Here is a 26,919-nt window from a genome sequence, read left to right as displayed (position 1 = left end):
AAGAATTTGGGAGGATTCCTTAAATGTCTGGCAGAATTCAGCAGTATAGCTATTCAGTCCTGAGCTTTACTTTTTAGGGAAGGTCTTTGTTACTGATTCAATTTCCATCTTGGTTATAGGTCTATTTAGGCTTTCTATGTCTTCATGGCTGAATTTTTATGTAGGTTGTTTGTGTCCAGGAATCAATCCATTTCTTCTAGTTGTCTTGGTTTGTGGCATATGGCTCTTTGCAGTAATTTCTGATGATTCTTTTTATTTCTGTGGGGTCTGCTGTTACATTTCCTTTTTCATCTCTTATTTTATTGATTGGATCTTCTCTCTCTTTTTTTGGTTAGTTGGGCCAATGCTGTGTCAATTTTGTTTATTTTTTCAAAAAACCAGCTTTACATTTTGCTGATCATTTGTTTTTTTTTGTTTGTTTGATTGTTTCAATTTTGGTTATTTCTTCTCTAATTTTAATTATTTATTTTGTCCTGCTACTTTCAGGTTTGGTGTGCTGTTGTTTTCCTAGGTCCTTGAGATACATTGATAGCTCACTTATTTGGTGCCTTTCCAATTTCTTGATGTAGGCACCGATTGCTATAATCTTTCCTCTTAACACTGCTTTTGCTGTATCCCATGAGTTTTGATATATTGTATTGTCATCTTCATTTGTTTCCAGAAATTTTTTGATTTCTCTTTTGATTTCTTCAATGACCCACTGTTCATTCAGGAGCATGTTGTTAAGTATCCATGTGTTTGTATATGTTCTAGAGAATCCTGAGTTGTTGATATCCAGCTTCATTCTATTGTGGTCAGAGAAGATGCATGGTATGATTTTGATTTTTTTTAATTTTCTGAGACTTACTTTATGGTCTAGTGTATGGTCAATCCTAGAGAAATTCCCATATACTTGTGAGAAAAATGTGTATTCTGTGGCTGTAGGATGGAAAGTTCTGTAGATATCTGTTAAGTCCATTTGGTCAATAATGTCAATTAACTCTGCTGTTTCCTTGCTGCTTTTCTGCCTTGTTGATCTATCCATTGCTGAAAGTGGGGTACTGAAGTCATCTATTACTGTTGTAATAGGTGTCTATGTCTCCCTTTAGATCTATTAACATTTCTTTGAAATAGCCAGGTGCCCTCTAATTAGGTGTATAGATGTTTATAATAGTAACATCTTCTTGTTGAATTGATCCCTTAATTGTTACATAGTGACCTTCTTTGTCTCAGTCAACAGTTTTTGTGTTAAAGTCTATTTTGTCGGGGTCGGTGCTGTGGTGTAGAGGGCAGGGCTACTGCTTGCAGTGCCGGCGTTCCATATGGGTGCTGGTTTGGGTCCCGGCTGCTCCACTTCTGATCCAGATCTCTGCTATGTCCTCAGAAAGCAAAAGATGGCCTAAACCCTTGGGCCCCTGCACCCACCCCGGGGACCCAGAGGAAGCTCCAGGCTCCTGACTTCAGATTGGCTAAAGCTCCAGTCAATGTGGCCATTTGGGGAGTGAGCCAGAAGGTGGAAACCTCTCCTCTCTTTCTCTCTGCCTCTCCTCCCTTTCTGTGTAACTCTTTCAAATAAATAAATAAATAATTTTTTTTAAAAGTCTATTTTGTCTACCATATGGCTGCACCAGCTCTTTTTTGGTTTCTGTTAGCATGGAGTATCTTTTTCCATCCTTTCATTTTCAGTCTGCATACATCTTTTTTGGTGAGATGTGTTTCTTGTAGGCAGCAAATACATGGGTTTTGTTGTTTAATTCATTCAGCCAATCCATATCTTTTAACTGAAAAGTTGAGACCATTTACATTCTAGGTGACAATTGATAACTAATGACTTTGCCCTGCAATTTTTCCATAAATATACCTGTTGTTTACTTTGGATTTCTTTTGTGATTTTACTGGGAGTAAAAGTACTTTTTCTGCCTTCCTCTTCTTCCCTAGTGATGACCATGTTTCTGTGTTTCTGTGTAGCACATCCTTAATTATCTTTTGTAAGACTGGACAGGTGGTGACAAATTCTTTCAATTTCTGTTTGTTATAGAAGGTCTTTATTTCACTTTCATTCATAAATGAGAACTTTGCAGGGTACAGTATTCTGGGTTGACATTTTTTTTTTCTCTTAAGCCTTGGACTATATCTTGCCATTCTCTCCTAGCCTTTAGGGTTCTTGATCAGAATTCAGCTGTGAGTCTGATTGGAGATCCTCTGACAGTAATTTGGTGTTTCTCTCATGAACATTTTAGAATCATGTATCATGATGAAGGTCTTTTCTTGTGATTTCTATTAGGAGTTCTATGTGCTTCCTGTACTTGGATGTCCCTTTCTTTCTCCAAATTAGTGATGTTTTCTGTAATTATTTCACTAAAAATGCCTTCTAATCCATACTCTCTTTCCACACCTTCAGGAACTCCTAAGACCTGTATGTTGGGCTATTTGATAGTATCCCATAGATCTCCAATAGTGTTTTTTAGTTTTCTAATTTTTTTTGGTCTGACTGTAAAAATAGCAGTGATTTGTCTTGCAACTCAAATAGTTTTTCTTTTGCTGCACCGAGGCTGTTGTTAAGGCTTTTTTATTTGTTGTATTTAATTCTTCATTTCCAAGATTTCATTTTGATTTCTCTTTAAGATCTCAATTTCATGGGAGATTTTTTCTTTCATGTCATGTGTGGATTTCATTAGTTCCTGTTTTGCTTCTGATTACTTTTATGTAACCTATGATCAATCTTTGAATTCCATTTCTGGCATTTCTTCAGTCTCTTCATCTTCACATTCTAGTATTGAAGTGTTGTGTTCTTTTGGGGCATGTTGTCTTCCTTATTCTTGTTTCTTGAATTGCTGTGTTTATTATTCATTATTGGTGGAGATACTTGTTGGTTTCTTTTTTGTTTTGTTTTGTTTTTTTCTTGTGATGGCTTTTATCTTTGGACTAATCCGCTGTGGCTTAGTGCTGCTTTTTCAGTGAATACCTACAGGCGTGTGGTTGGTGTGTCCAGGATGCTCTGTTCAGTGCTCCAGTGTGAAGGGAGTGTCCAAGGTGATGCCCAGGTTGGGCATGGTAAATCTTTTTTTTTTCTATCAAAGGGGAGGTTTGTTCTTCTCTGCTGGCATAGTCTCACACTCTCCACCTCTCCTCAAAGGAGACCAGAGCCTCGGCACTTGACCCAGTGGATATATTTGTCCAGATCACCACAAGAACCTCTTGAAGTATCCATGTAGTCCTCGATGCAAGCACAGATTCCGCAACAATGAGCCTCGCCAGGAAATTAGGGAACCCCAAGCATGTGGAACTACCCACAGTGACTTACCAAATTCCTAGCCACACCCTGCACCCTCCCACATAGTCACAATGTTTTCACAGTCCCAACACACAAGCCTCCCAAAGTTACAAGCACCCAGCCTCCTGTCAGTTCTACCAGCCAGCCTCAAGCATCTCTGCTAGGCTAATTGCTGGGCTCATGGACTCAAGCTGGCACAGCAGTTACTTATGTCCAGAATAACACCCGCACTCTCTCATCTTGTTACAGGGTGGTCAGGGAGAGAAAAATGTGCCCCCCTTTTTTTTCTCCTCTAGTTTGTCAGCTACTCTGTCCCTTACAGGGCTCCATGCTGGATGCCCACCAGCCTCTTCCCACAGCCTTATCTCTAGTGGCTTGGGCTGCTGCAGACTGGTCTCACCTCACTCCAGAGCTGGTGCTGAGGTTCTTGGCACTGGGGTTCTGAGTTGTGCATGTCCACACCCTTCACATAGGTCCACAGCATCCTGATTTGCATGGAATTTTCTCTGCCACTTTCTCTCTAATCTTCCCTAAGACTGCACTCTCCACTTTTTAAAAACTATCTTCTAACTAAAGTAGTAATCTCCCTCCATATGCCACCACCTTGGATCCTCTGCCTCATTTCATATTGCAAAACTGAAATATCATTCCCATTCTCTTCCCTATGTAATCCCTGACATCTACCCTACTTTTTTCTGTCTGTATGAATTAGCCTACTCTAAGTACGTCAAATAAATGTAACCATACAACATTTGTCCTATCATTACTAACTTATTTCACTTGGCATAATATTCTGAAAATTCGTCCAAATTGCAGCAGGTGTCAAAATTTGCTTTCAATGCTAATATTCCATTGTATGACTTTATGACAATTTATTCATTCATCCATTGGTGACTATTTGGATGGGTATGGGTTCTGTCTTTTGGCTATTGTGAATAATGCTGCTCTGAACATGGATATACAAATATCTATTTAGTTCATGCTTTCAACTTGGGTGTATATACCCAGAAATAGAATTGCTGGATCCCATGGTGAATCTGCTTTTAATTTCTTGAAGGACCACTATATTGCTTTCCAAAGTGATGCTATACCATATTACACAGAAATCAAAACAATTATTAAACTGTGTTCTGATTGCATCATTTTGCTGCTCAAAACCATCCATGGCTCCCTGCTGTAATCACTGGCAAGCCTAAGCCTCTCAAACCCACAAGGCCCCTTTTGTTTCTGGATCCCCTCCACACATGCACTATTCTCCCTGCCCATTACACCACTCCTGGCCACAGCTGAATATACTCCCACAACCCAGACCTTCACATGACTGCCCCTCTGCCCAGAAAGATCTAACAGAAACAACTGCAAGGCCTACTTCTCCTCTGCTCTCAAAGGTTTGCTTCAATCGCAATGAGGAGCAGACACAATTCCCCATGATCATGGTCTAGGCATTATAGTTCTTACCACACTAGAACATAGTAGGTATCTAATGTGGGTATTTATTGTTTATCATTTATTATCTATCTTCCCACCCCCACTCACAGTGGAACCTAAGCTCCACAGGAATCCTGAGCATTTCCAACTGTGTCCGGCACATAGCAGACACTCAATAAACACTTATTGAATACATGCATATTCTGGTATCATTCCCAGAGTGCTGCTAGCACTAAGATACAGCACAGAATGCCTCAAAAAATAAGTACCTGGGACTAAAATTATTTTCTATACACTGTGACATTCTCAGGAATTATATGGACGTTAAATTTATGTATACTACTGAAAACTCAGAACGGGACTTAGCATTTCCACATGTCTAAACTTTACAAAGATGCTAACTGAATATATAACTACTCTGTTTATTGGGGAATATTTTGGCATTGTGATGACTTTTGCCTCCCCCTGCCACCTTGTTACCAGAGCAATTTGTGTGAGGCACACTCAGCTGATAATCACACTCTTCATGGGGACGGAAATTGTCCAGGCTTCCATAATGTGTCCAGATTCATTCAGCTATTCAGTTCCAAGGCAAACACTCTTGCCACGGAGTCCTGCTGCCTCTAATCAATGTCTCCCTGCCACTCCCCATTCTTTCTTCAGGCCTCAAGGTTCAAGATCTGTGGACCCAGCTCCAGGTTTCCCTGTCTCTGGGGCTCCCTGTCAGCCTCCACAACTCCCAACTGGTCTCTGCCTCATCCTCAGTTCTCTACCCAGAGTTCAAGCCCCTGTGTGCTTTTTAGCCAACTTCCATCCAGTACTCTAGGCCCACCATGTAGCCGTTAGGCATTCTAGACATACCCACCTTGCCCAGCTCAAAAACTCTGTCTCCTAACTGCTGCTCACTATCCACCATCACCGGCATTTCCATAAAAGATTCTCATAGCCTCACAGCACAGATGTCTTTCAAGGGAAGCTCCTAAAGGTCAAAATGATAAGAGGTGACAAATTGGCCTGGGAGACAAGGAAAGCATATTCAGCAGGTAATGAAGAAAATCAGATACAGGCACAAACGCTGCTGAGCTTTCAACCCCTCATTTGTAATGAGATTGGTACACGCCCTCTAGCTGTCATTCCCTACCACCTCTTCTTTCTGTACTCTGCGTAGATGGCCAAGGCTCTAATTGCTACATTCAAGCAAAGCCAAGACACACTTTTCTGCATCTGGATTAACTACATAAGAAAAATCCTGTCCTCTTTCTTGAAGACTCTTCACATGCTCACCTGTAGTTGCTGCTTTTCCTGCAGAAGCCAGTCTCGCCTGGTGAGGGACATGCACAGGTTTTCCTGAGCAGTGGATTCCAACAGGCTTGGATCTGTTCTGCATCTGGCCTGGGTGTTGTCACTGCTGGCCCTTAAAATAACACACACACACATTAGTACAGGTTTACACATATTTTAAGAGTAAGAAATTTGACAAAGTGCCCCTAGTTGTTCTCACCTAGGGAGGTCACATGTATGAGGTCTCTATTGTAAGTTCCTATTTTCATTATAATCTCTTTGAGCTTTTCCTTTTTCCTGCAGCAAAATTTCTACTATTGGACTTGTACTGTCCAGTACAGTAGCCCCTGGACACATGCAGCTATTAAGCACTTGACAAATGGCTAGCTCAAATTAAAATGTGCTGAAAATGTAGAATACATATAGGATTTCTAAAGATTTCCAATGAAAATAGAGTGTAAAATAATACATTATTAATATTTTATGCTGTTTACGTGCTGAATTAATATTTTGGATATAACAGGCTGAATTAAATGTAGTGTTCAAATGAAGCTCTTTTGTTTCTTTTTAAATTTAAAAAAATGTGGCCACTAAGATCATTGAAAATCAAGCATGATGCTCAGATTATGTTATATTAGACAGCAAGCTCCTTGGACCATCCAAACAGAGCCAAATTCCAGCACTGATCTTGAATCTCAGGATTTAAAAGTTACAGTTTATTTGCAGATGTGTGGGTCAGGACTTTCCAGAAAATGTTTGTCAAAGGACTGTCAAAGGGGGCAGCATTGTGGTGTAGCAAGTTAAGCCACTGGTTGCAATGTTGTTATCCCTTATCAGAGCACTTGTTCAAGTCCTGCCAGCTCCACTTCTAATCCAGTTCCCTGCTAAAGTGCCTGGGATGACAGCAGAAGATGGAACGAGTAATTGGGCCCCTGCTACTCTCATGAAAGAGCTAGATGGAGTTCTAAGCTCCTGTCTTTGGCCTGAATGAGCCCATGTTGTTGCAGGCTTTTGGGAAATAAACTAGCAAATGGAAGATGTCTCTGTCTCTGTCTCTGTCTCTCTCTCTCTCTCTCTCTCTGCAATTTTGCCTTTTAAATGAATCAGTGTTTTTAAAGATAAAATATCATATATTCATTGTAAAATTATTCTTTAAAAATAATGATCAAGAACTGCTTTAAATCTGTTTGGTGCCTTCTCTTTCTCTTCCAGGAATAAGATTCGGCAGCAGTGATGCTGCCGAAAATGTAGCTGCAGACAGAGCCTTATGCTGTGTGCTGCCTTCACAGGAGTCTTGTAGGAATTCATTCTCAACAAACGACAAACGTACACTTAAAGTGTTCAATGTCTAGCTCAATGCAGGTGGGCTGAAAAAATGTACTTTAGGCAAAACTAGGTCCACCATTGAAGGAAGCTGTCTGTTAGAAAATGGCATCAACTAACACAAAAGGTAGCAAGTGCATGTTGTGGTATGGCAGTTAAGCCCCCACTTAGAAGGCCCACAGCCTGTATTGCAATGCCTAAAATGGAGTCTCGACTCTGCTTCTAATCCAGACTCCTGCTGATTCACATGGGAGGTGGTGGATAACAGCGCAAATACTTGGGTCCCTGCCATGTACATGCGCATGCCAGATGGAGCTCCCTTCAAGTCACAGACTCTTGGTTGCAGTTTGAAGGTGCGGATGACTCTCTGGCTTCCTAAATCTTAGAGAAGCACTTTTAAGATAAATGAGCCTTCCCACCACACTGCTGGGAAGCAGCCCGAATAGGTTTAGAAATAGTATTGGAAAAGGTCTTCTCCACTTTTCACAGTTAGTAAAGAAAAGAGGGGCCGGCGCTGTGGTGTAGCAGGTAAAGCCGCCACTTTCATGCAGTGCCGGCATCCCATTTCTGCGCCAGTTCAAGTCCCAGCTGCTCCACTTCCCATCCAGGTCTCTGCCATGGCCTGAGAAAGCAGTAAAAGATGGCCCAAGTCCTTGGGCCCCTGCACCCACATGGAAGACCCGGAAGAAGCTTCTGGCTCCTGACTTCAGATCAGCCCAGCTCCGGCCGTTGCAGCCATTTAGGGAATGAACCAGCAGATGGAAGACGTTTCTGTTTCTTTCTCTCTCTCTCTCTCCCTCCCCCCAACCCCCGCTTTTGTGTAATCCCTTCAGATAAATAAATAAATCTTAGAAAAAAAGAAAAGAGCAGATACAGTAAAAGGATTTATGCTTTAATTCCAGGACCTGAAACAGATGCAGTTTCCGTGCATAATCTTAAAGATCACTTACCACAATAAGTAATAGCATAACATCCCACACAATTTAGAACTATATTCACTCTTTGATGTGTTTAAAGACAAATAACAATTGAAAAGATAACTAAAATGCTTAAAACGATAATAAAATGATCTATAAGTAAATACTGAGGACCACACATTATAATTTTTATCACATTTGTTTCTTACTGAAGAATTTCATTATCATTATGGTTTTGTCAGTGAGGAAACCAGGTCTCAGGGAAATCAGGTGACTTGCTCTTGGAGAGCAGTGAGTGGAGTTTAGAACTCAAAGCAATTCAGGTTGACTCCTTGTTTCCAGGCTTCTCAGGACACCATCTTCCAATCACAGGTTGGTAGGAAAATCGGGAGCTTGTCTCTCCTTGCTTTCAGTCATGCCCCAAGCACAGGCAGTGATTAGGCCCTCTGCTGGCTCTCCAGCAGGTGCAGCACAACGGCAGAGAGAGGGCAGCAAGTGCAGGCAGAGGCCATGGTTTGGCGACTGGCCCTGCCTTTTTCTAGCTACGTGTGCTGGAACTTCCCTAATCTCTCTGAATGTCAACTTCCTTGGCTTATTTTTTTGTTAATGTTTCCTTCTTGTTTTTTTTTTCTAACTTCCCTTGTTTTCAAAATGAGAATGATGATGATGATACAACAATAATGAGGATCAAATTTATTCAACAAATGGCCACTGAGTACTTAAAGTAGGCAGCTTCTCTCTCAAGTGAGGCCATTTGGGGAGGAGACAGCACCTCTCCCTTCATGGCACTTGCTGTTGAGCTTCCCAGCACTTCAGTGTTTACATAAGGAAATTGATGCCGTCTTGTCTGGTGGCCATAGTGCCCGACACAGAGTAATGGAGATTAAAGATGCAGTGTGTCTGAGCATATTTGCATGCATCAGAAGAGGCAGTGTTTGGAACCAAATCATCCTTAGCTCCTGACATCTATGAGAACAGAATCACCTCTGGGCTCCAAAGTCCCAGCACAATTGCTCACTTATCCTAGACTGTGAGCCATGGGAGGAAGGGACAGACTTCACCTCATGGTGATCCCTCAACGTCCAGCATCATGCAGAGGATTAGCAAATATTTGTTGAGTGAGGAGTGAGTCTATGGAATAGACAGTTCAGAAGTTGTTTGTATTCAGTTTAATATTGCATTAGATCATTTCTTTGCACTAATTCATTTCCCAATTTGTTCTGCTTATGCTAATATCAACAGTTTTCTGAATTTCCTAAATAGACACCATCTGGGTTGGAATGGGAGTTATTGAAGGAAATGAACACAGAATTGAAAATTAGCTACAGAGGAGCTACAAGGCAGGTAACTGGGAATTCTCAATATTATTGTTAATCACATTCATTGCTTAATCCATAAGAAAAGCCCCAGTGATTTACCAAAACTCTGTCTCTCACCTCTTACTCTGGGTACAGAAAGCCACCCAGAGCTGGGTGATGACTCCAGGACAACTGTGGCTCAGTAATGAAGGAAGAGACTGGTTCCCATCTTACAACTCTTCAGCCCTCTGAGTTGTTTTCCCTCTTCCTTCTGCAATGCTGTTACCTTTATAGTTAATAATTCTTACTGTATAATCCCTAAAGTCAGTGCAAATTAGCATTGTTGCTATAAACTAATCAGTATGTAAAATGCACAAATCCCTCAGGGACAAGACTTAAGAACACTTGGGATAAATGTCAGATCAGTCTTTGGGGCCAGTGAGGATTTGCGCATCTAAAACCCCACTCTCAAATCCAGTGTTTCTCAGGACCCTGTTTGTAAAAGCCCAGTCCTGAAATAATATTGGCCTTTCTATACTGCTTTTCCACCAATGATTTTTTTTTTTTTTTGGACAGGCAGAGTGGACAGTGAGAGAGAAAGAGACAGAGAGAAAGGTCTTCCTTTGCCATTGGTTCACCCTCCAATGGCCGCCGCGGCCGGCACACAGCGCTGATCCAATGGCAGCAGCCAGGTGCTTCTCCTGGTCTCCCATGGGGTGCAGGGCCCAAGGACTTGGGCCATCCTCCACTGCACTCCCTGGCCACAGCAGAGAGCTGGCCTGGAATAGGGGCAACTGGGACACAATCCGGCGCCCCAACCGGGACTAGAACCTGGTGTGCCGGCGCCGCAAGGCGGAGGATTAGCCTAGTGAGCTGCGGCGCCGGCCATTCACCAATGATTTTAAAAAGGATAAAACTCATTTATAAAATAATATCCTATACACAGAGAAAAATTAGCTCTATATTGCACAGGAGAAAAATTTCAATCCATTGATAACATTCTCAGTAGGCTGCTATGAGTGCATATTGAGAAATATTGAGACAAAGCCAAAGCATCCTTCTGAGTTTCCTTGGTGCCCCTTCCCAGTTGTTAATGACTGCCTGATGTGAACCTACAGAGCCCTCTCCTCCCAGCCTAGCACCCAGATCCCGAGGGCCATCCAGTGCCCTTGGCTTTGCATGGTGGTCTGCCTTCAGAAACTTTGGCAATTGAAGATGTCCAAGGAGTGGAGAAGCCAGAAAATCCATCTGTGATGAGATCCTGCACCAGAACTGCTCAAGGCAATGCTGTGGTTTATACAGCTTTTCTGTGTAATGCATGCTGCCGTTCTCTCATACCCTATGATGTCAGTCTCCATGGTGAAAAAAAAAATGCTATTGTGTACTACTACTGGTATCATACAATTTCAGTCTTAGAAAGGATCAAAAACTTTCAAGGCCACTGTCCTCATTGTCACAGTTAGAAAAATGAGGCCCAGCATGGAAAGCCAAGACACTCTGGCAAAAAAAAAAAAAAAAAAAAAAAAAAAAACCTAAATGGAAGAATGGAAGATCTCTGCGAGTGAGATCCCAGTAGAAAGAACAGGCCATCAAAAAAGGAGGTACCTTTCTCTGAAGGGAGGAGTGAACCTCCACTTTAACTATGACCTTGTCTAAATAAGATCGAAGTCAGTGAACTCAAAAGGCTTCCATAGCCTTGGCAACTCATGACAAGAGCCTAGGGTGATTACTGATGCCATAAACAAGAGTGTCAATTTGTTAAGTCAACAACAGGAGTCACTGTGCACTTACTCCTCATGTAGGATCTCTGTCCTTAATGTGTTGTTCAATGTGAATTAATGCTACAACTAGTACTCAAACAGTATTTTACACTTTATATTCTGTGTGGGTGCAAACTGATGAAATCTTTACTTAATATACGCCTAATTGATCTTCTGTATATAAAGAGAATTGAAAATGAATCTTGATGTGAATGGAATGGGAGAGGGAGCGGGAGTTGGGAGGGTTGCGGGTGGGAGGGAAATTATGGGGGGGGGGGCTTTGTAATCCATAAGTTGTACTTTGGAAATTTATATTTGATAAATAAAAGTTAAAAAAATAAAAAAAAAATTTTTACACATTCAAAAAAAAAAAGAAAGAAAAAGAAAAATGAGACCCAGAAGGAACACTGCCTCACTTCAGACAACTGTTTGTGGCTATAAAAACTGAATGTGGCCTTTCTGAATACTTTTGTTAATTGCTGCTCTCTACTAGTGTCTACTTTATCAAATTCATGTTACATCATTCATGTGTTTCCATCTCTCCCTCTTTAGGAAGATGGTGGCAAACAAGTGGTTTTAACAAGTCATAGAACCATAGAATAGTGCTTTAAACCTACAAGTAGCAATTGCATCCAATAAATAATATCCTAGAACACCACAGCAGCATTTTTGGCACAATAAAACATTGTAAAATCACCAGGTATTATCCAGGTAACTATAATTCTTTACATCTGTGATTTGGGTCTAAAGAAGAAACAAAATGGAGAATTCATGTTCCTTGGGAAACCGATCTTCTCTGTATTATATAGTCTTGTCTCATTCATAGAAATGACTTCCATGCTGGTGGGACCCATAATATTTATTTGGGCTTTTATAGTTATACGGGATGCACTGGCCTCAGTGCAGACTTCAGTTGAATCTACTTTGGTTTCTTTTTATGCAAGGATTTATTTATTTGAAAGGCAGAGTCATACACACACACACACACACACAGAAATAGAGAGAGAGAATCTTCCACCCACTGGTTCACTCCCTATATGGCCACAATGGCCGGGGCCGAGCCAGGCTGAAGCCAGGAGGCAGGAGACGTCCAGGTTTCCCACATGGGCGGCAGAGGCCCAAGCACTTGGGTCATCCTCTGCTGCTTCCCCAGGCACATCAGCAGGGAGCTGGATTGGAAGCAGAGCAGCAAGGACGGGAACATACAGCACTCCTATGGGAAGACAGTGACACAAGCAGTGGCTTAACCTGCTAAACCACAATGCTGGCCCCTAAAACAAATTCTGAGTCCTCTGTGAGTCACTTAAGCTTATTTTCCTCCTCTTTTCCTTTCTGCCTTCTCTTCCTGAAAGTTTGGATGGGTCCCCAAGAGTAGGACACATGGCATGATAGTGCTCTTGGGGGTCCCCCCCTCCAGCTCTGATCCAGGGTTCAGGAATGTATCCTGGAACACTGGTAATCATGATTACTTTTTTTTTTTTTTTGACAGGCAGAGTGGACAGTGAGAGAGAGAGAGAGACAGAGAGAAAGGTCTTCCTTTGCCGTTGGTTCACCCTCCAATGGCCGCCATGGCCGGCGCGCTGCGGCCGGCGCACCACGCTGATCCAATGGTAGGAGCCAGGTGCTTTTCCTGGTCTCCCATGGGGTGCAGGGCCCAAGGACTTGGGCCATCCTCCACTGCACCCCCTGGCCATAGCAGAGAGCTGGCCTGGAAGAGGGGCAACCGGGACAGAATCCGGCGCCCCGACCGGGACTAGAACCCGGGGTACCGGCGCCACAAGGCGGAGGATTAGCCTAGTGAGCCGCGGCGCCGGCCCATGATTACTTTTATCCATATCATTTTATATCTTTAGTAACATGTGGCTGCAACAGTTATTTTCTGGTCTGGTACACTGCATCTTTTCCTACAGTTGATTATCACTGAATCCTGTTATACTAAACTGTTCCCATTTGACAACCAAAGGGGAAAAGAGGATCACATGATAGAAAGGGAGTAGAGGAAGAGCTGTTCAGGGGAAGAATGACTCAGTCCAGCAGCATCATGACGCTGCACATCATTTATCTTTTCTGTTTCCATCTCAAAGGAAGGATGTGAGAAGGAAATATTTGGACAGGCAAACCAGAGCTCTGCCCTGATAAGCCCCACTGCAAAACCATTGCATACGTTCATTGTTAATCTTTGTGTATTTTGGGGGGTATTTTAAGTTATTCAATGGAAAATGCTCTTTGATAAAGTTATCCAATGGAAAATGCACATGTGTACACACGTTCAATTTAAGTTACAAATGTGAACAGCTGCTATGTACATGTTGGGGAAAATCTTATGGGAAACAGGTAAGTTCATAATTACAGAAACAAAGGATTCATAGAAAATGGTCAATATTATGTGTAAATAGTAGGCCAACCCCTCTCATAGCAGAAAGGAAAAAAAATCTTTCCTTTGACTGAGTGGAATATACAGCAGGAACAGATGCCCCTCTATTCTCTTCTGATCCTTGCTGGGAGAGGATATTGAGTGGAATTTTCCTGTTGCTGCAGAATTAGAAACTGAAGCTGAACGACACCAGCCTGAGTGCCCTCCATTCTAAATCGCTAACAACGGGCTTAGGGTTCCCAACTCCGGGAACTGCAAAACATTTGCTGCCACAATGAAATACCACTCTCAACACCCACCCATCGCTTGTAGGAAATGGAACCTTTGGGGGAAATTGTTTTCCTCCTTTATCCCAGGGGAACAAGGAGAGCATAACCTCCCAGCTCAAATCGAGTCCAAAATATCCCAGTGGACTCATTCATACAATGGGGGGATGCTAGGCAAGACTGACATATGGCTCTGTTACATGAACATCTGGCTAAGTTGGGGTTATACTAATAACAGAGTCTGTGACAAATTTCTGAGTTCAGGTTATCTTTTGGATCAATGATTGCCAAGAAAATGGAGTAAGGATGTGAGGAGAAAAAGTCATCAAAACGTTCATTACTAAGCTGATCACCATACCACATGGGCAGCTGAGGTCTCATCCTTCCAGGGCTTCTCCAGAAAGCAAATGAGTGCAGCATGCCCCAGAACTGTCCTCCTAGAAGCTGGTAGGTAGGGCACTGTCTTGAGAGTTGCCTTTAGGAACATCATATGCCCCTGCCCTTCCTCACACAGCTTCAGAGAATGCCCACTATACAGAAACCTATTGGGTGAGGACTGAACTGTCCCCACTGATAGCAGAAATCAGATGGCAAACATCAGTTGGGTCTGCTGCAACTCTACTTAAGCCACTGACTTCCAGTTTATCACTGTGCCCTCAATTAGTGGTAAAGGAACTGAAGAAACAAAGCAGGGTGAGAAGGTCTATTATGGTATGTTCTTAATACACACTTTTTTTTGTGGTAAAGATAAGTGAACTTCCTACAAGTCAAGTGCACATGATAAAAAAGTTATTCCCTCAAAAATGCACCTGTTGGGTAAGAGGAAGCAGTGATGACAATAGGGAGAGGATTCCAAACATTGGGCAGGACAAGCTTTAAATTGGATCTATAATTGGAGCCACAAACTGGACTGGTTTGGACTGGTTGAATGTCAGTAACTGAAAATAGCCCAGGCATCTGTGTCATCTAGCTAAGATATCATATAGAAACGGGAAAAGTGGATTCAAGAGAGACTGGAGAATAATAAAATTATTTTACATGTGGACTCGTATTGAGTTGAGACACCTCAACATGAAACCACCAATGGAGAGAGACAGAGCCAGGCAATTTGAGTAGCGACGTCTACCATTAGAGGAACCTGCTGAATCCCAGAAAGTAGTTAAAACTCCTTGGGCTGGTGACAAGATCTGAACAAATCATGAGTGATTTGTGTTTTCAACACAAGTTAAAGGAATTAAACAGTGTTTATTAAAAAGTTGAATGTAACAATCATTTTTAAGAATAGAATGACAATAATAAAAATGAAGTACCTGATTGTACCTTCTGTGTTTATATTTCCTTAAATCTTACACAAAACTAAATATTCTTAATCTAGGACCCAAGGACTCCAAAGGATGGAATGCGTGAGCTTCAGCAGATCTGTGAGTCCCATGAAACTGCACCCAATATTTTGTATATATGTGCCTATGTGGTTTGTGAGGGAAGACGTCTAAAGCATCTATCAGGTACTCAAAGAAATACTTGATCCCAGAAAGGTTGCAACACACTTATCTGTGCTATTTTTTAGTACTGAAAATTTGCATTGTTAATGCAACTATTTTATTTCTGCAAGAAAAATAACATTTATTTGAAAATATTCTAGATTTCTTTGATTCAGAGACAGTCCCACTGAGAACTGTTTCTATTCCAGCGCTGGATTCTGTGGACTCCTGCTTGGCACTATTTCCCCCTTGTGGCCTCTACGAGACTTGCAGCTACCGCTCCTCCAATAGCAGAGTCCACAGATCCAGATACCAAAGTTCACAAATGTCACAGGCTACATGGGAAGTTGGCACAGAAAAAGACAATTTTTCCTAAAAAAATTATCAACTATGTATTTTTTTTTGACAGGCAGAGTGGACAGTGAGAGAGAGAGACAGAGAGAAAGGTCTTCCTTTTGCCTTGGTTCACCCTCCAATGGCTGCCGCGGCCGGCGCGCTGCGGCCAGCGCACCGCGCTGATCCGATGGCAGGAGCCAGGAGCCAGGTGCTTTTCCTGGTCTCCCATGGGGTGCAGGGCCCAAGCACCTGGGCCATCCTCCACTGCACTCCCTGGCCACAGCAGAGAGCTGGCCTGGAAGAGGGGCAACCGGGACAGAATCCGGCGCCCCGACCGGGACTAGAACCCGGTGTGCCAGCGCCGCTAGGCGGAGGATTAGCCTAGTGAGCCGCGGCACCGGCCAACTATGTATTTATTTTAATATTCATTTTACAATTTAAGGAAGAAGTTGGTAGAAATATATTTATATTTTTCATAATTTTCTAGTTATGTCCATGATAGGGCAGGTGGATCTGGCAAAACAGAAACCAAGATAACACATAAATAACTGAAGTCTTTGAAACAATGACCTAATTCAACTCCTTCACGTTCAGATGAGGAGAGGGAAGTGCAGAGAATTTAGGGAACCACATCAAACAGCATGCAGCTGCTTAGTGGAAGAGGTGGGGTCAGAACCAGGTTTCCTGACCTCCAAGCCAGCCAGGGTTTTTTGAAGAGGTTGTGTAACGCTTCCTTACTGAGAGTTTCAGAAGAACAGCTGAAGGAGACTTTTCCTCTGGAGCAACCACCAAAAAACACTAAAGTGAAGCCTCCCCCGTCTACTCTCCACCCCTTCTCCCCCTGCCTCCTACCCCCCCCCCCCAGCTCTGTCCTCTAATGGTTAATTTGACACTCTGATGTGTGTCAACATGACTGGATTGAGGGATGCCTAGAGAATTGTGAAAGCAGAATTCTGCATGTGTCCATGAGGACTGGCATGTGCATCCGCCAACTGAGGAAGGAAGAGCCACCTTCAATGTGGATGAGCACTAAAATTCCACTGGGGGCTCAGAAGGAACAGAAAAGTCAAAGACAGGAAAAATCTGTCTTTATCTCTGGTTCTTCCTTGCTGAGTGGGATGTGTTTCCTCCTGCTACTGCCTGTTAACTTCATATTGAAGGTTCTTCAGCCTTTGGATTACACTAGCAGCCCTCAGAGGGTCTCGAGCCTCTGACCTCTGAGGAGAAGCCATATGGCCAGCTTCTCTTATTCTGAGGCTTCCAGATTCTAGATCCTTACCATCTGCTCTGCTCTCCAGGTAGCAGATGGCCAATGTTGAACTTTTCAACCTCTGTAATCCGGTGAGACAACCTGCTACTATATATATACAGGGAGTCTTCAACAAGTTCATGGAACAATTGTATTACGAAAATATTATGCATGATTTCAAAAATTTTGCAAAGAAATCTTTCCATTCCACTTTCCATGAACATTTTGAAGTACCTTTAAAAGTCTCTCTCTCAATATTCATGTATTTTCAACCTATATTTAGAGATATACAATAAATAAATCTTTCAAAATATAGAGATATAAACATATATGTTACAGTTCACTCATTCCATTGATATTTACAGAATACCAGCTGTGGATCAGACATTGTTCTAGTCTGTAGGAATAAAAAGATAAATATAATATAGTCATGTTCGCAAGAACTTGTCATCTGTCAGAGTCAAGAGATATTCAAGGAAACAGACTTACTGAAGATCTAGACAGAGGTGAGGTAATGCAAGGTGCTCTAGTAATTTTCAAGGAAGAGACAGTGTGGTTGATGAGCAGGGCTTGGTGAAAATGGAAGCTGAGTTGAGTCTTGAATAATGAGCAACTATTGGTGAGGGCAAAGGAGATATGCAACATCACAGAATTTAGAAACTTTAGATACTTTAGTATGTGTGGACTGCATGTGCTGTTGATGGCTTAGTTAAATCCTGGGCAGCTAGACAATGGATGGATCATGAAGGATTTGAATGTCATGCTGAACACCATGAATTTTATCTGGGAAGCAATAGGAACTAATAAGCATGACATGATACTTCTACCTGTAGCCCAGTGGAAGATGGATAAGAGGGAGTAAGAATGAATCCAACAAAGAGACGTCTGCAATAATCCACACTACAAATTGTAAAGACCAGAACTAAGGCACTATCAAGGAGGTAGGAAAAGTGACTGGGAATGAGAGAGGGAGACAATAGGGTGAAAGAACTTGGTGAGCAGTGACTGTCAGGAGTGAGGAATAGAGAGAAGCCAACATGTCTCCAGGTCTTGCTTGGGTAGTTGGGGGGATGGTGATATGAGTCACTGAGACTGGGGATATAGGAGAAGGAGATGATTGGGGAGAAAGCAAACTTATTAAACAATTTCAAAAGGCAGCCAACTTAGTAAAGGTGAAGATAGGACAATGAACTTTAAAAATAAAATAATGATAGAACATTTTAGTACATAATTAACTAAGTAAAGATAAGGGAGCTGGAGGTGGAGTCAGGAGGAGGATAAGGTTTTATCCTTCAATCAAGAGGGAACTGTGTGGGGGTCTTACAGGTGTACCATGGTCACAGGAGACTCAGCTGCCCTGGACAAGTAGAAATCCTCCTGACCCTTTCTAGGAAGATAGGGATTCCAGGGGAAGCTGAGTACCCACTCTGTCACTGTGTTTATTGGGGGTCACTCCCTGTCAACTGGAAGAAGAGGGTTCTTTCTAGAAAACCATGCCCCACAGGTGCCCAAACAACAAAAGGACCCTTCCCAGAGAAAAGTAGTTGAGAGTCTCCTCTAAGTTCCTTCCAGCTCTTCACAACAAGGGAGCTAAGAGAGAGCAGGGTCAATCGCAGGTACTCACTGTTGGATGGCCTGGTGCAAGGCAGCCTGGGCCTGTGCTGCCAAGTGTCTCAGGAAGCTGCTGAGATCCAGTTGTCTGGAAGGGAGCTGAAAGTGCAGATTGCTTTTCTCTTGCTCCAGGTCTTCTAATCTTTGTTGTAGTATCTCAGCTGGAAACCCAAAATGATGAAATTGAGGGGTGCAAAACCATGAAATCACAACACATAAGCTGGTGTCTCTGAGCCCGACTCCACGTTGATGTTGACTCCTGCAAGGCTTACTGGTTTCCAGGCCAGCACTCTCGGTGCTGATTCTCAGAACCTTCCGTCTCTCTACCAATGCCATGGTCTGCCTTCCTTTCATTCTTCCAAGTCTCAGATGTAAAGGTTTATGTATTTATATCATACTCACAATTATGACCCACAGAGTGGCACCTTTTATATCACATTTTACACATTTATGAGGTAAAACGTGATTTTCAAGGCATCATTTAATCATCAGATCAGGGTAGTTAGCACAACTATCACTTCATGCAGTTATCATTCTTTGAAATGAGAATATTAAAATCCTTAGATATTTTATAATACATAATAATACATTATCATTAACCACAGTTAACCACAATCAGCTGTTCCTATCTAAATGTAACTTTGTACCCAATCTTAATCCTGCCCCAGATCCAGGTTATAATTATTCTCTTCTCTAAATATGAATTATGTTTAAAATTATAGCAATAATTTGGAAATAATATGCTAATTTGATAGGCTCTATCTATATAATCAATTGAAAAAAAACAGTACCCGATGTTAACTTTAAATATTTCCTCTCTCTACCTCTCTCTCTCCCTCTCCTTCTTCCCATCTTTCCTTCTCTCTCTGTAACTCTGCCTTTCAAATAAATAATAAAATCTTTCAAAAGAGAAATAGTCCCTCTGGAACTGTACATCAGGAGAGAGCCAGTAACAATCACTGAAGTGGCAGAAGCAATGCTCAAATTCTATGACACTACAGATGACCATCTGGTTCCTTCCATTATAGAGTAGGGTACTCTTATCTTTTAATGGTTTCAGGACTCCTAGGACAGGTTTAAATAGTTTCACTGCAAGAGGTTTTCTTTAAAATAAGTAAATTATAGAAATTAGATTCCTCAGTGAGATACACAGCAGACCCATAGAATGGCAGATGTCCTAAACAGCACTCTGGCCTCAGAATCAGCCCTTAAGGCATGCGGATCCAGTTGACAAGCCCATGAGAGTATTTCAGGCATGGAAAGCCAAGACACTCTGGAAAAAAAAAAAAAAAAAACCCTAAATGAAAGATCTCTGCAAGTGAGATCCCAGTGGAAAGAACGGGTCATCAAAGAAGGAGGTAACTTTCTCTGAAGGGAGGAGAGAACTTCCACTTTGACCATGGCCTTGTCTAAATATGATCAGAGTCAGTGAACTCAGGGGGCTTCCATAGCCTTGGCAACTCATGACAAGAGCCTAGGGTGATTACTGAGGCCATAAACAAGAGTGTCAATTTGTTAAGTCAACAACAGGAGTCACTGTGCACTTACTCCTCATGTAGGATCTCTGTCCTTAATGTGCTGTACGTTGAGATTTAATGCTATAACTAGTACTCAAACAGTATTTTTCACTTTATGTTTCTGTGTGGGAGCAAATTGTTGAAATCTTTACTTAATGTATGCTAAACTGATCTTCTGTATATAAAGAGAATCGAAAATGAATCTTGATGTAAATGGAAGGGGAGAGGGAGTGGGAAAGGGGAGGGTTGCGGATGGGAGGGACATTATGGGGGGTAAGCCATTGTAATCCATAAGCTGTACTTTGGAAATTTATATACATTAAATAAAAGTTAAAAATAAAAAAATGGAAATTAGATTCCTCATCAATAAATAATAAAGTATTCCTTATAAAATACCTAAAGAATTAGAAATTTTTCCATAGCCATTTGGGCAGAAATGTAAAGACAGAGTTTAACAATACCATCAGAGCTTCTTTCCCATGGTCACTGCCAGGTTGGGATACTGAGACCTTAATCATTTTAGAGGCTCTAGAGGCCATTTCTCAGGGAAGCCACTTCCTTATTCTTCTTTTTTTTTTTTTGACAGTCAGACTTAGACAGTGAGAGAGGGAGAGACAGAGAGAAAGGTCTTCCCTCCATTGGTTCACCCCCCAAATGGCCACCACGGCTGGCGCGCTGCACTGATCTGAAGCCAGGAGCCAGGTGCTTCTCCTGGTCTCCCATATGGGTGCAGGGCCCAAGCACTTGGGCCATCCTCCACTGCCCTCCCGGGCCACAGCAGAGAGCTGGCCAGGAAGAGGGGCAACCGGGACAGAATTTGGCAGCCCGACCGGGACTAGAACCCAGGGTGCCAGCGCCGCAGGCAGAGGATTAGCCAAGTGAGCTGCAGTGCCGGCCGGAAGCTACTTCTATAACACTTAATTCAAGATTAAAACACAAGGGCCAGTGTTGTGGCTCAGCAGGTTAAGCCACTACTTGCAATAGCAGCATTCAAACAGAGCAGAAATCTGAGCCCTGGCTGCCCTGTTTCCAGTCTAGCTCCCTGCTAATGTGTCTGGGAAGGCAGCAGAAGATGACCCAAGGGCTTGAGCTTCAGTAACCCATGTGGGAGACCGAGATAGACTTCCAGGCTCATAGCTTTGACTGGGTACAGCCCTGGCTGTTATAGTCATTTGGGGATTGAACCAGTGAATGAAATTGGTCTTTCATGTGAGGTTGCCAGTGTAATCTTAGAATATTTCTCCCACAAGACCCTAATCAATTACCACAGGGAAAATGGTGACGTTGTGTTGGAGAAAACAGAGAGCCCAGGAAGGCCAGGTGATGAAGGGGAATACCTATACTGAGGGGATGAGTCCATACTGTGTAACACCTAAGGCGAGGCCCTGAGAATGCCCAGAGCCACCTCCAGAAGGTTCCTGACAGGACTGCATGACCTGAACCTGACCATGAGGAAATAGCAGATGAACCGAGGATGAAGGTTGTTTGACAGAATGTAATGTCTGCACTCGGTAGATCGGTCAAGAACACAGAAGACAGAGAGAGATGAAGCACAGAAGAACTGCTCCAAGTGGCAGGAGACTAAAGAGACAACTGCATGCAATGTGGGTTCCTCAATTGGAAAGGAGGAAGGAGCATGGCTGGGGTCAGGGATGAAATAGGGAGGAGACGTGCAGACTAGAGAGGAGCATTGCCAATGTCAGTGCTGACTTCTGACTTGTACAGCTGCAGGTGACCAGGAGAGCGGCCTTATTTGGGGCCATATCCAATGGGTACTGAAAGATGAGGGGGCATCCCGACTTCAGCTCCCTCTCCAGTGGTCAGAAAAACTCCTGCTCATGCACGTGTGTATCCAGTTGGGGAATAAGAATGAAAGAGACGCTTGTGTCTGAGTTCTTTGTACTGTACAGTAATTGTAACTTCTCTGTAAGTACAAAATTACTTCAAAATAATTTTTTAAAGTAAAAATAGATAACCCCAAAAATACACACAAAGGCTGTTATGTGTGTGGTTTCTTTTGTGCCTTTATAGAAACTTTCCTAATCTTTTCTCTTGTGGTCGAGTGGTGGAGGACACATTTTTAATTTTTCTCTGGATTTGTTTCTTTTAAATTTCTGCAACTTTTCCATGGATATCATACTTTGATTTCAATTTGTAGTGCAGATGTTTTTTTCTGTTTGGTTGGTTGGTTTTTGGTTTTGGGGGGTTTTCTTTGAGTTTTTGTTTGTTTTATTTTTAAATTTTTTTAGTTATATAAGATGAATAAATCTCATATACACATATTGAAGAACATAATGCTATTTTCCACTCTACCCTTCCTCCCGTATATGATCTCATCCTCCCTCCTCCTTCTTTACTTATTTTTTAATTTTTATAATGACATACTTTCAGTTTATTTCACAACCACAAGCTTAACTCTCCACTAAATAAAGAATTCAACAAGTAGTAAGAAAGAAAAAAATCACTGTTCCTCAAGAGTATATAGATAAGGGCTGTGAACATTAATCAACTCTTGAGATGTCAATTTCACTCATATACATTATGTTTTTTGTACTCTGTATATTAGTTACCACAAATCAGGGAAAACATATATCTGTATTTTTGGAACTGACTTATTTCCCTAAGTATAATGGTTTAAGATCAACATTTGGAGAGTGTTCTGCACAATCAGTTGCAGAGTAAATGTGGTTGACCAATGATCTCACTAGTAAAACAGCAACAGCGAGAAATATTTGTTGCATTTGGCAAACAAATCTGAACAGTAAGAAAAAATAAATAAATTCAAAATTAAGCAATGATAATATTATCAAACGGTAAGGCAAATGATACATTAAAGAATATTTTGTAACTTACAGTATATATTTAATTTATAGTTATAATCTGCTTTACTCATAGGACCTCAACAATAGGAATGTTAGCCATCATCTCATTCTATTTGGGAGCAAGTGAATTTACTTTTTAAGGCAACTGCAATATATTTATTAATTTTAATTGAGGGCCAGTGTGTTCATCGATTATTCTTTTTTTTTTTTTTGTTTTTTTTTTTGTTTTTTTTTTACAGGCAGAGTGGATAGTGAGAGAGAGAGAGACAGAGAGAAAGGTCTTCCTTTGCCGTTGGTTCACTCTCCAATGGCCGCCGCGGCCGGCGCGCTGCGGCCGGCGCACCGCGCTGATCCGATGGCAGGAGCCAGGATCCAGGTGCTTTTCCTGGTCTCCCATGGGGTGCAGGGCCCAAGGACTTGGGCCATCCTCCACTGCACCCCCTGGCCACAGCAGAGAACTGGCCTGGAAGAGGGGCAACCGGGACAGAATCCAGCGCCCCAACCAGGACTAGAACCTGGTGTGCCGGCGCCGCTAGGCAGAGGATTAGCCTAGTGAGCCGCAGCGCCGGCCTCATCGATTATTCTTTAGCACACCAGTAAAATGTGTTTGTTACTTGGGGAAAAATACAGAAGCAAAATGCAGGGAAAGTGCTTTCTACATCTATGACTGAGTAAGTAAATAAGCACTGATGGAGCAGTAAGCAATCCTGACACATAAAGACATCTCTAAACAGATTCAATTCCTACTGCCTTGCTCTGTCTGTGGATGACAGAATATGTGGTATAAACCGTGTCTTAGAGGCACTTGCAGCCATTCTACATTCTAAGGAGGCCCTCTAAAGCTAAGAAGCAATCAAAGTCCTCTTAAGGCATTTTGCTTTGGTTTGTATGTAATGGCCAAGAAATGCAATCCATTGAGAGCTGACTATTCTCATTCACATTACCATACACATCATGTGTCAGTGACCAGTTTGCAAAGAATTACACTGTAATGAAATGCATTTCAGACTAACCTGAGCACAACTGAGCCAATCTTTGACATCTCAGAATATTGAAGTTTGTTGGGTTCATTTTCATAAACATCAGCCATCATTGGGCACCGAAGCCTTCAAGCGTAAAATCGTTTGTGAGCATCTACTACAAGCCTGGTGCTGTATATACTACAAGCCTGGTGCTGTATATACGACATAATTTCTGAGCTTCACAACAACCTGCAGAGTAGGAACGCAAATGCAGAGAGTGAAGTTCAGAAAATGTGAGTCATTTGCTCAATGCCTCACAGAGTGAGTAGCAAAGGCAGAATGTGAACCTTCATCTTTTCTGGTGCCAACCGCTGGGATGTTTCTCTTACACTTCCCAGGAGCCATTCCTGAGGCTATGGTTTCCCCAGCCACTCAGAGCTCTGGCCTGTTTGTTTGTTTATCTGGGTCCCCGGAGCTGGCGGAATTCACTGGGAAGGGTCTGAGACCTACTCTTCTCTGTCTGCTCAGTATCTAACTCAGTGCCAGCCACACAAATGGGCATGGGTTAAATGCTAAATAAATAATTGAATGGACGTTTCCGTTTGGATGAGGGGTACCACAGACATAGAAAGAGAGGACCCATTTTATAGGTACTGTCAGTCGCCAAGATTATTACTATAATCTATCATTTTATCCTCACAGTGACTCCATGAGAGAAACATGGGTATTCCCACTTGGCAAATAAAGACTGAAGCTTACAGAAAGTTAAAGGGATTTTTCTAGTGAAGTCACACGGCTGTGCAGATTCAGAAATAAAGGCAAGGTTCATATGACTCCAAAGCCTGTGTTCTTAACCACTGTGTTATTCCTACGGGGAACATCAAGATCGCACTTCCTATGGGGAAAATCAACATCACACCCTTTTGTGTATACTGACCCTTCACATTCAGATTTGAATGAATTATGCACATGAAAACTATTATATCAACTCATTTTCTCCTTTGTCTGCCTCTCTCTCACAGAAAGTATTCAGCAGTCATAACAAACAAGAAAAAACTCCTGAAAGTGGAAACAGCCTCAGATCCAAAGCTACGGGAATGACAAAGTAAATTATGCACTCAGGAAATCGTAGGCAAAAATTCATAGAACCATTAGGAAGACAGTTGAGAAACATTGTACTGTTATAAGATAAAAACAGAATATATTACTATATGCTTATGTTACCTGAACTTTATGACTGCAAGCATGTTAAAAAAAAATAAAAACTTGGAAGGAACAAAGACTTTTGGTGATCAGTTGGTGTGATTAAGAAAATTTTGTCTCAATTTCTCTACTTACAAAAGCAGTTGCAGACTCTTTAACTATTTATTATTAAGAAAATTTTACATTCAAAAATACCTAATCCCAGTCTTTGATATCTGCATAAAAATGGAGAACTGGTTTCCTTACATTCCTAATGCTAAGCTTCTTAGGGTGAGCTTGGTTTCAGTGAACATGAAATAGGATTTTGAGAAATGTGTTTTAAACTTGCATGTGAGAAATCATTGTGTTGTGGTATAAAACAAACAAAAAAAAACTTTTAGAGATCATGTGAAAATTCTGGAGTAGAAGCACTAATGTAACTATGATACTTGCCTGTCGCTCCCCCTCTTCGCAGAGGACCGACACAGGACCCTGCGCTGTTCTTTTGTCTGCTCGGCCCTTTCCGAGTTTGCTGCTGGTTTTTCCCGGGTTGGCTACCGACCCTTCCACCTCCGTGGAAGGGCGGTTCCCCCTGCCACTTTCCCCACTTCTGCGGGGGAGCGGCACACCGCCGGCTGGCTCTCTCGGGGGCTGCTCAGATGTTCCTCAGGTGTTCCTCTTAGATGTTCCTGGTGCATGTTGTCTCTCTCCTCCTTTATAGTCCTCTTCCACCAATCCCAACTCTGCTACCCACACGCCGAGTACGCTGCTCTCCTGCAATCAGGAGCAGGTCCTGCAGCTTGTCAAGTTGGTGAGAGGCAGCTGTGTAGAAGCTGTTTACTCCTCTCCCAGCGCCATATTGTGGGAGAGCAAATGCATAGAATTAAGTCTTAATTCCAGTAACTTAGTCTAGTCCGAGTTGCTCCCCACACTTGCCCATTCAGAAATTAGCTGATTGCCTTGGTCTTGATATATATTAACTGATTTGCTCTGACATATTTCAGTAGAAAACATAGTCTGAAGCATCTGTTCTTTCCCAGCAAGAATTTACACAGCAAAATATTTAAATTGTGAGTGATCAAAATAGGAAAATTAAAGACACAACAAGGTACTTACCCCAGGTCTTAAGTGTGCCAGATGACTGGCACTCTGTGTGTGTGTGTGTGTGTGCACATGAGCACATACATGTGCTGTCAGTAGGCATCGCAGACAAAGCTCAAAGTTGCAGTTCACAGATACAACAGAAAACATCCAAAATTCTTCAGTATCTGAGCTTCTGAAAAGAAGGCTTCGCTCAGAAATCCTTAATGCCTCAGTTCTCCAAATAAGATTTGTAACAAAATGTTCTTTCATCAAATGTCATTCTCCAAATATCCTATAAAAAAAACTGACCAACTGAATTCAGGCCATTTTTCATCAAAATATTTAATTTCTCAAATTTTCAGAGCCAATAAAAACCTCTAAAGTATGCTGGAACTTCAAAAAGTTCATGGAAATTTTCAATGAAAATGTAAGCTTATTTGGGTGACAAAAATGTTGAAATTCATACGTAGTTTCTTCTTAATACCCAATTAACCATATACTTACTAAATACTCCTTGTGTGTTTCCAAAGATATGGATCACTTATATAAATTCTATACTTATATTCACGGTTCAGAATCAGGAGTGGAGGATTGCCCACAAACAACTGCCACAGGGAAGAGGAATGAGTTTGTCCTTTTCTGTTTAAATATTGTGAATCCTACCATGCCATCACTCTCACCACCAGCACTTCTACTCCTGCCATCACCACCACCACTCTTACCATTACCATCATGACTCCTACCATCACTGCCACCATCACTCATTCCATCACAGT

At 42.0% G+C, this 26,919-nt stretch overlaps 1 protein-coding gene across 2 annotated transcripts in view; it reads right to left on the bottom strand.

Moving 5' to 3' along the window:
• Positions 1-26,919, bottom strand: part of DISC1 (DISC1 scaffold protein) — a 360,091-nt gene that overhangs the window by 268,023 nt on the left and 65,149 nt on the right. Inside the window, exons 4-5 of one of the 2 annotated variants that reach the window (XM_008268257.5) lie at positions 18,591-18,738; positions 5,966-6,095 (exon numbers count right to left, since the gene is read on the bottom strand). In XM_008268257.5, coding sequence (XP_008266479.2) covers positions 5,966-6,095; positions 18,591-18,738 — 278 coding nt within the window. Of the gene's footprint in view, positions 1-5,965; positions 6,096-12,104; positions 12,474-18,590; positions 18,739-26,919 lie in introns of those variants that run through there. The other variant, XM_089311583.1, reaches the window with a different exon arrangement.

Source organism: Oryctolagus cuniculus, chromosome 13 (assembly GCF_051225735.1).
Source record: "Oryctolagus cuniculus isolate XC-2025 breed Fujian yellow rabbit chromosome 13, ASM5122573v1, whole genome shotgun sequence".
NCBI classification, from domain to species: Eukaryota; Metazoa; Chordata; class Mammalia; order Lagomorpha; family Leporidae; genus Oryctolagus; species Oryctolagus cuniculus.
Note: the sequence above shows the minus strand (reverse complement) of the source record. Positions and strands in the feature narration are given on the sequence as shown.